The sequence below is a fragment of the Pongo pygmaeus genome, chromosome 12 (genome assembly GCF_028885625.2).
Source record: "Pongo pygmaeus isolate AG05252 chromosome 12, NHGRI_mPonPyg2-v2.0_pri, whole genome shotgun sequence".
Classification (NCBI taxonomy): domain Eukaryota; kingdom Metazoa; phylum Chordata; class Mammalia; order Primates; family Hominidae; genus Pongo; species Pongo pygmaeus.
The window spans coordinates 71,982,039-71,991,845 of record NC_072385.2 but is presented as its reverse complement, the minus strand read 5'-3'; the positions used below and the strand labels follow the sequence as shown (position 1 = coordinate 71,991,845).

At 43.5% G+C, this 9,807-nt stretch overlaps 1 protein-coding gene across 1 annotated transcript; it reads right to left on the bottom strand.

The window, feature by feature from the left end:
* Window positions 1-8,083: 8,083 nt before the first annotated feature.
* Window positions 8,084-8,254, bottom strand: LOC129030754 (small ribosomal subunit protein uS14-like). The gene has a single exon (XM_054476388.1). The coding sequence runs from the start codon at window positions 8,252-8,254 to the stop codon at window positions 8,084-8,086; it is 171 nt and encodes a 56-aa protein (XP_054332363.1).
* Window positions 8,255-9,807: the final 1,553 nt, after the last annotated feature.

Here is a 9,807-nt window from a genome sequence, read left to right as displayed (position 1 = left end):
CTCTACTAAAAATACAAAAAATTAGCCGGGCGAGGTGGCAGGTGCCTGTAGTCCCAGCTACTCGGGAGGCTGAGGCAGGAGAATGGCGTGAACCCGGGGGGCGGAGCTTGCAGTGAGCCAAGATCGCGCTACTGCACTCCAGCCTGGGCGACAGAGCGAGACTCCGTCTCAAAAAAAAAAAAAAAAAAAAAAACTTAAAATAAAATATAAATAAATTTCACCAACTTAAATCCCACCAGCAGTGTATAACATATCCTTACCAGCATGTGTTATTATATGATTTTTTTTTCCTTTTTGACTATCTGAAGGTTATAAAGTGGAGTTTCCTTTTGGTTTAAATTTTCGGTTCTCTGATTACTAATAAAGTTGTGTGCATTTTTTCATATGTTTATTGACCATTCAAGTCCCTTCTATGAAATGCCTCTTTATATCTTTTGCCTTACTTGGTTATATATCTCCTGTTTAAGCCTTTTGTAAGTGCTAGGCGTGGGGGACAAGGGTTTTGCATAGGTTATATTATGAATCCTTACGATCTACTGCCTTGAGTCCTTTTTTAGAGCAAGATATTTATACATGTTAATGAGTCTTTGCTACTGTATAAGGTATCTGTCTACAGATTTAAAGAAAAAGAAACACTTCTAAGTTTCCTAACCTTTAGCAAAGTGTAATGCCTCCACGCCCAACACATTTATTTTAGGAAAGACCTTAATTCTGACTCTATTTCACAAATGTTATTTGAAAGCAGCATTAGCTTTATCAGTTAAAGAGTTTTTTAAATCAAAAATAGCGTGCATTTGAAAAAGAAGACAGTGAGCTGCTAGTAGTTTAGCCCCCTTGCCACTTTAAGTGTGAAACAGAGACCAGCAGCATCACCATCCACCCAGAACTTGTTAGAAATGTAGAATCTTGAGCCTCACCCTAGATCTACTGAATCAGAATGTACATTTTAAAAAGGTCTCCAGGTGACTCACTGGTACTTTTCAATTTGCAAAGGGCTGGTTAGCTAAACGGTGGTAGACACTACATGTAGGATCTGGTTGGGACTGGGGCTGAAGGAATGTCTTTGTTTTTTCAGTGTATTTGGAGCCTGGCATTGTTAGGTGTAAGTGCTTGAATCTCTGAGGGGCCCATCTAGGTGAAATGCAGCTGAGAACAAGCAAGTTACCTGGATCTGTCAGGTAGTTTCTGGTCTTGCAGCCCCAGAAAAATAAAATAGACTAAACAATGTGGCCTGAAATATATCTAATTGAGGTCTAACTAATTTTTTATTTTTTTTCTGGAATGATCTATACAATTGATCCAACTCTTCACTTCATTTTGAGTGTATGATTCAGTCTGACAGTCTTACATTAACTAGATGGGTTTGACTAATAGATTTTTGAAACTTAGAACCTTAGAAATCGTTTGTACCAACACTTTCATTTTACAGATGAGGCAAATGAAACATCATGCAATTAAGGGAGAGATCACACAGCGTTCAGTGGCAGGATGACAGTCCCAGTCTTGGGCTTTTGCCATTTAATCAGAGGCCCAGATTTGGAATTTCCCAATTCTCTAGATACATCTGGCCTGAGGTGGGTAAACTCAGTATTTTTTTTTTTTTTTTTTTTTTGTATAATTAAAGGAATGAATTAATATCTTGTGAAAATAGCCTGGTAATGTAAAAACGACATAAAAAGCAACTTTTTTTTTTTTTTTTGAGACAGGGTCTTGCTGTCACCCAAGCTGGAATGCAGTGGCACTATCACAATCCACTGCAGCCTCAACCTCCTCAGCTCAAGCCATCCTCCCACTTCAGCCTTCCCAGTAGCTTGGACTACAGGTGTGCAACACCACACCCAGCTAATTTTTGTATTTTTTTGTAAAGGCAGGGTTTGCTATGTTGTCTGGCTGGTCTTGAACTCCTGGGCTTGAGTAATCTGCCCACCTTGGCCTCCCAAGGTGCTGGGATTACAGGCATGGGCCACTGCGCCTGGCATAAAGCAACTTTCTTAGTGAAAAGATTCTATAACAGGCCAGGTGTGGTGGTTTACACTTGTAATCCCAGGACTTGAAGAGCCCGAAGTGGGAGGATCGCTTGAGGCCAGGAGTTCCAGATCAGCCTGGAGTACCCAGGCTGGAGTATCCAGAACATAGTGAGACCCTGTCTCTACAAACGAACAGACAAAAAAAGATTCTATAACATTTACCCAATAGCAATTGTTAAGCAGCAAAATAACTTAAATGCCAACATCTTCAGGGCTCCTTTCTAGCTCCAGTGCAGTTAGAAAGTTTGGATCTAAAGAAACATCTGAGGCCGGGCACAGTGGCTCACACCTGTAATCCCAGCACTTTGGGAGGCCGAAGCGGGCGGATCACAAGGTCAGGAGTTCAAGACCAGCCTGACCAACATGGTGAAACCCCGTTTCTACTAAAAATACAAAAATTAGCTGGGCGTGGTGGTGCGCACCTGTAATTCCAGCTACTCAGGAGGCTGAGGCAGGAGAGTCGCTTGAACCTGGGAGGCAGAGGCTGCAGTGAGCCGAGATCTTGCCGTTGCACTCCAGCCTGCGCGACAGAGCAAGACTCCGTCTCAAAAAAAAAAAAAAAAGCAGCATCTGGTAGGCCAGGCGTGGTAGCTCATGCCTGTAAGCCCAGCACATTGGGAGGTCAAGGGTAGGGGGTGGATCACTTGAGGCCAGGTGTTCAAGACCAGCCTGGCCAACATGGCGAAATACTGTCTCTACTAAAAATGCAAAATTAAAAAAAAAATTAGCTGGAGATGGTGGTGCACGCCTGTAGTTCCAGCTACTTGGGAGGCTGAGGCAGGAGAATTGCTTGAACCTAGGAGGCAGAGGCTGCAGTGAGCCAAGATCACGCCACTCCACTCCAGCCTGGGTGACAGAGCAAGACTCTATCTCAATAAATAAATAAATAGGCCAGATGCAGGGGCTCATGCCTGTAATCCCAGCACTTTGGGAGGCTGAGGCGGGCTTATCATGAGGTCAAGATATCAAGGCCATCCTGGCCAACATGGTGAAACCACGTCTTCACTGAAAATACAAAAAATTAGCTGGGCATGGTGGCACGGGCCTGTAGTCCCAGCTACTCAGGAAGCTGAGGCAGGAGAATCGCTTGAACCTGGAAGACAGAGGTTGTAGTGAGCCGAGATTGTGCCACTGCACTCCAGCCTGGTGACACAGCGAGACTCTGTCTAAAGATAAAATAAAATAAAATAAAATAAAATAAAATAATAAAGAAGCATGTGACACTCAGACTTCTCCGCTCTTCTTACCGTATCCTATCCTATAATTAAAAGTAAAAATAGGCTGGGCACGGTGGCTCTCACCTGTAATTCCAGCATGTTAGGTGGCCGAAGTGGGTGGATTACCTGAGGTCAGGAGTTCGAGACCAGCCTGACCAACAAGACGAAACCCTGTCTCTACTAAAAAAAAAAAAAAAAAAAAAAAATATATATATATATATATATATATATATATATACAAAAAATTAGCTGGGCATGGTGGCGTATGCCTGTAATTCCAGCTACTTGGGAGGCTGAGGCAGGAGAATTGCTTGAACCCGGGAGGCAGGATTGCAGTGAGCCAAGATCGCACCATTGCACTCCAGCCTGGGCAACAAGAGTGAAACTCTATCTCAAAAAAAAAAAAAAAAAAAACACACAGTAAAAATAATAAATAAATACATAATACAAAAAATTGGGTAGTAAATGGAGTAAAATGCTGGCTCATGCCTGTAATCTTAGCACTTTGGGAGGCCAAGGTGGAAGGATCCCTTGAGCCCAGGAGCTACAGACCAGTCTTGGGCAACAGGGCATGGTGGCACACCTCTGTAGCTACTTGGGAGCCTGAGGCAGGAGGACTGCCTGAGCCCAGGAAGTCAAGGCTGCAGTGAGCTGTGATTTCACCAGTGCACTCCAGCCTGGGTGACAGAGTGAGACCCCATCTCAAAAAAAAAAGTAAAAATAAAATAAAAGAGTTCAAAGTAAAGATTTAAAAGTTTAACTCTGGTGACTTCCTAATCCCTAAATTATACTGACTTAAACTAATTCCACACTTACTGCCGCAGCCCCACCTCCAGAAGGGCAGACATGGAAGGACCCTATTGTTCTGGGCTTCCTTTCTTTGTCCACTCCCAGCCTCTGAACAGTCACAGTAAGCTATCCTTCTCCTGCTCTTTGAGATCTAAAAAAGACCTGGGGTTTTCCCTGCCGCTGGGCAAGTTTATGACAAATATTGTTGCTCCCCTATTTTAAAACTTCCCTTTCCCCATAAGAAGCATTTCTGTGGTCACTGGGGACTTTTACAACTAATAATAAACACAGATTCAAGCAGCTCAAAGGGATTCACATACACTTTTTAACAATGATGAAAGAAAGATACAAATAAACGGCCAGAAGTGGTCATCTCCTGGGAGGGGAGTGGGACGGGGTGGAGGGAGGTCAAGGGCAATTTAATCTTATCTGAATTGTTAGAATGTTTTGCCGAGGCAGGCATAGTGGCTCACGCCTGTAATCCCAGCACTTTAGGAGGCGGCGGCAGGAGGGTCGCTTGAGCCCAGGAGTTGCCTTGGGCAACATGGCGAGACCTCATCTGTACAACAAACAAAACTACAAATGTGGCCAGGCATGGTGGCACAGACCTGCAGTGGTCCAAGCTACTTGGGAGGCTGAGGCATAAGGACCTCCTGATCCCAGGAGATCAAGTCTGCAGTGAGCTGTGATCGCGCCACTGCACTCCAGCCTGGGCAACAGAGCGAGACTCTGTCTCAAAAAAAGGAAAAAAAGAATATTTTGCAAAGAAAATATATCAATGGACCGAGCGCGGTGGCTAACGCCTGTAATCCCAGCACTTTGGGAGGCCGAGGCAGGGGGATCACGAGGTCAAGAAATCGAGAGCATCCTGGCTAACACGGTGAAACCCCGTCTCTTCTAAAAATACAAACAAATAAGCCGGGCGCAATGGCGGGCGCCTGTAGTCCCAGCTACTCCAGAGGCTGAGGCAGGAGAATGGCGTGAACCCGGGAGGCGGAGCTTGCAGTGAGCCGAGATCGTGCCACTGCACTCCAGCCTGGGCGACAGAGCAAGACTCCGTCTCAAAAAAAAGAAAATATATCAATGTATTATTTAATTATAGCAAGGAATCATGAAAAAAAATGGAAGAACTACATGCTCATATTAAAATTTTAATCTATACAGCAAAGGAAGTAAAAGTTGCCCACTCCTCATTCTCTAACCCACTCTCCAGAAGAGGCCTCTGTTGGGAAGTGTTTTTATGCCCTTCCATTAATGTTCTAAGCATATTTACACATACCCAATTCTTTTTCTCTCTCTCTCTTTCTACAAAGTAGAATCACAAAGCATGGTTTTGAGTTTCCTTTATTCACCCAACATTTATTATGTCTTGGGTGGGATGGCTCTTAGCAATGTGCTCTCTCTCTTTTTAAAAATAAAATTTTTAACTTTAATTTTAATTCTAATTTTCCAGGCTGGTTAACATAGGAAGACCCTGTTTCTACAAAAAGAAATTTAAAAACTAACCAGGCATGGTGGCACACCTGTAGTCCCAGCTACTTGGAAGGCTGAAGCAGGAGGGTCACTTGAACCCAGGGGGTCGAGGCTGCAGTGAGCCCTGATTGTGCCACTGCACTCCAGCTTGGGTGATAGAGCAAGACCCTGTCTCAAAAAATAATAATAGAATACACTTTTATTTATTTACTTATTTATTTATTTTTGATACGGAGTCTTGCTCTGTTGCCCAGGCTGGAGTGCAGTGGCACAATCTTGGTTCACTGCAACCTCCACCTCCTGGATTCAAGCGATTCTCCTGCCTCAGCTTCCTGAGTAGCTGGGATTACAGAGATGTGCCACCACGCCCGGCTAATTTTTGTATTTTTTAGTGGAGATGGAGTTTCACCATGTTGGCCAGGATGGCCTTTTTTTTTTTTTTTTTTGAGACAGAGTCTCTATTGCCCAGGCTGGAGTGCAATGGCACGATCTCAGATCACTGCAAACTTCGTCTCCCGGGTTCAAGTGATTCTCCTGCCTCAGCCTCCCAAGTAACTGGGGTTGCAGGAATGTGCCACTATGCCTGGCTAATTTTTGTGTTTTTAGTAGAGAAAGGGTTTTGCCATGTTGGCCAGGCTCGTCTCAAACTCCTGTCATCAAGAGATCCACCCTCCTCAGCCTCCCAAAGTGTTGGGATTACAGGCGTGAGCCACCATACCTGGCCATAAACTTTTATTTTTTAGAGCAATTTTAGGTTCACAGCAAAAAGTACAGAGTTCCTATTAATATTATAATCTCTATCCCCAAACATGCACAACCTTCTCCAGTATCAATATCCCCCAGCATAGTGGTATATTTGTTACAATTGATGAACCTACATTCACACATCATTGTCATCCAAAGTCTGTACTTTACATTAGGGTTCACTCTTGGTGTTGTGCATTCTATACGTATAATAAACACATTTGGCCGGGTGCAGTGGCTCATGCCTGTAATCCCAGCACTTTGGGAAGTCAAGGTGGGTGGATCACCTGAGGTCAGGAGTTCGAGACTAGTCTGACCAATATGGTGAAACCCCATCTCTACTAAAAATACAAAAATTAGCTGGGTGTGGTGATGTGCGCCTGTAAGTCCCAGCTACTTGGGAGGCTGAGACAGGAGAATTGCTTGAACCTGGAAGCTTGAGGTTGCAGTGAGCTGAGATTGCACCACTGTCCTCCAGCCTGGGCAACAGAGCGAGACTCTGTCTCAAAAAAAACCAAAACCAAAACCAAAAAACCCACATTTGTCCATCATTGTAGTATCATTAAGAGTAGTTCACTGCCCTAATGATCCCCTGTGCTCTGCCTATTCAACCCTACTTCTGCTTAGCCCTTGGCAACCACTAATCTTTTCACTGTCTCCATAGTTTTGCATTCTCTAGAATGTCATATAGCTGGAATTATACAGTATGTAGGCTTCTCACGTTGGCTTCTTTCACTTGGTAGTTGCGTTTAAAGGTCCTCCCTGGCTTTTCATGGCTCAATAGCTCATTTCCTTTCAGTGCTGAATAATATTCCATTGTCTGATGTACCACAGTTTATTTATCCATTCATCTACTTGAGGGCATCTTGATTACTTCCGAGTTTTGGCAATTATGAATAGAGCTGCTATAAATATAAACAAGTTTTCATATAGACACAAGTTCTCAATTAATTTGGGTAAATATAAAGGAGTGTGATTGGTGGATCATATGGTTAGAGTTATTTATTTATTTATTTTTTCATTTTTACTCCTGGAACTCAGGACAGAGTATGTTCATTTTGTGAGAAACTGCCAACTGTCTTCCGAAGAGGCTGTGCCATTTTGCATCCCACCAGCAGTGAATGAGAGCTCTTATTGTTTCACTTCCGTGCTAGCATTTGGTGCTGTCAGTGTTCTGGATTTTGGCCATGCTAATAGGTGTGTGGAGGTATCTTGTTTTCATTTGCAATATCTTAATGACTTAGGATGTTGGACATCTTTAATTTATTTTATTTTATTTTTTTTTGAGACAGAGTCTCACTCCATCACCCAGGCTGGAGGGCAGTGGCACGATCTCTGCTCACTGCAACTTCTGCCTCCTGGGTTCATGCGATTCTCCCGCCTCAGCCTCCTGAGTAGCTGGGATTACAGGCGCCTGACACCACGCCCAGCTAATTTTTGTGTTTTTAGTAGAGACCGGGTTTCACCATGTTGGTCAGTCTGGTCACAAACTTCTGACCTCGTGATCCACCTGCCTCCCAGAGTGCTGGGATTACAGGTGTGAGCCACCGCACCTGGCCTGGACATCTTTTAATATGCTTATTTGTCATCCGTATTTCTTCCTAGGTGAGACGTTTGTTCAGGCTTTTTTGCCCACTTTTAAAATCCAGTTGTTCATTTTCTCATTGTTGAGTTTTCAGGGTTCTTTGTATAGCTTGGACAACAGTCCTTTATGAAACATGTTTTTTTTTTTTTTTTGTAGTTGTAGTTTTTAAATGTTTATTTTATGTACAAAGAGCAATCATGGTTTTTTATTGGGTGGATACCTTGGATAATCTATTCAAGGAAGATCACTTAGTCCAACTTAATGAAACCTATATCCTTCGCATACCGATGGAAACACTGGAGGCACATATTGTGGCCATATTTCTGGATCAGACTGTGCAGGTCTGAGCAGATGCCATGAGAGCGAGAACCCTGGCCGAATTTTTGCAGGTGGCTCCGGTACAGCTGCGGGTGACCCATCTTGCTCTCAGGAATGCAACGAGGTAAAAGGAAAGCCATGAAACATGTGTTTTGCAAATATTCTCTCCCAGTCTGTGGTTCATCTTGTTCTCTCCTTTTTTTTTTTTTTTTTTTCTGAGACAGAGTCTCTTTCTGTCGCCCAGGCTGGAGTGCAGTGGCGCGATCTCGGTTCACTGCAAGCTCCGCCTCCCGGGTTCACGCCATTCTCCTGCCTCAGCATCCCGAGTAGCTGGGACTACAGGCGGCCTGCCACCGCGCCCAGCTAATGTTTTGTATTTTTAGTAGAGACGGGGTTTCACTGTGGTCTCGATCTCCTGACCTCATGATCTGCCTGCCTCGGCCTCCCAAAGTGCTGGGATTACAGGCGTGAGCCACCGCGCCTGGCTCATCTTCTTGTTATCTTGATGCCCCATTCTTTTTAATGGGTGCATAGCATTTCACTGGGTGCCTTATTTAGCCAGTCCCCTCTTAATGAACATTCATGTTGGTTTTTTCCAGTTTTTGCTGTTAAATGTTACAATGGATAGTTTCTAATAATCACATTTGAATATCTGTGTAAATATGTATGTGGAATAAATTTCTTGGCCCTGTGCAGTGGCTCACGCCTATAATTCCGGTACCTTGGGAGACAAAGGCAGGAGGATTGCTTGAGGCCAGGAATTCAAGTGTAGTCTGAGCATAGTAGTGAGACCCTCTCTTTACAAAAAAAATTTTAAATTAGCTGAGTGTGCTTAACAATGGGGATAATAAAAGAGGAAGAAGAAAAAGAAGAAAAGGAAGAGGAAGAGGAAAGAAGAAGGAAGAAGAAGAAGAAGACGACGACAATGACGAAGAAGAAGAAGATGAAGATGATGACGACGAAGAAGAAGAAGGAGAAGGAGAAGGAGAAGAAGGAGAAGGAGAAGGAGAAGGAGAAGGAGAAGAAGAAGAAGGAGAAGAAGAAGTGGAAGAAGAGGAAGAAGAAAAATTAGCTGAGCATGATGGTGTATGCTGTAGTACCAGCTACTCCGGAGGCTGAGGCTGGAGAATGGTTTGAGCTCAGGAGTTCCAGACTGTAGTGAGTTATACTCATTCCACATGCCCCGCACACCAGCCTGTGAATGTGAGAACTTGTCTCTAAAAAAACAAAAAATAAATTGTTGTAGCCAACTTGTTTTCCAAAACAAAGTAGCACCTTGAAATATAATTGATAATTTATTATTTATTTCTGAGCACTTCTGTGAGGTGGATAAATAACACATTCCAGTTAATTTTCAAGATTAACAGTAGGCTAGAGACCACTTGTATATTATTATATATTTCACCATAATCTGAGACCCATAGTGGCTCAATCAAGAAATATTTATGAACTAGTCAACTATGGACACAGCTTCTAAAACTTCCTATAATTTGTATTCAATAAAAAGTGGGCTGGGCACGGTGGCTCACGCCTGTAATCCCAGCACTTTGGGAGGCTGAGGTGGGCAGATCATGAGGTCAGGAGATCGAGATCATCCTGGCTGACATGGTGAAACCCCATCTCTACTAAAAATACAAAAAATTAGCCGGGCGTG

Excerpts from the sequence above, each read along its gene's own strand:
- LOC129030754 (XM_054476388.1), bottom strand. The coding sequence starts at position 8,254 with ATGGGTCACCCGCAGCTGTACCGGAGCCACCTGCAAAAATTCGGCCAG.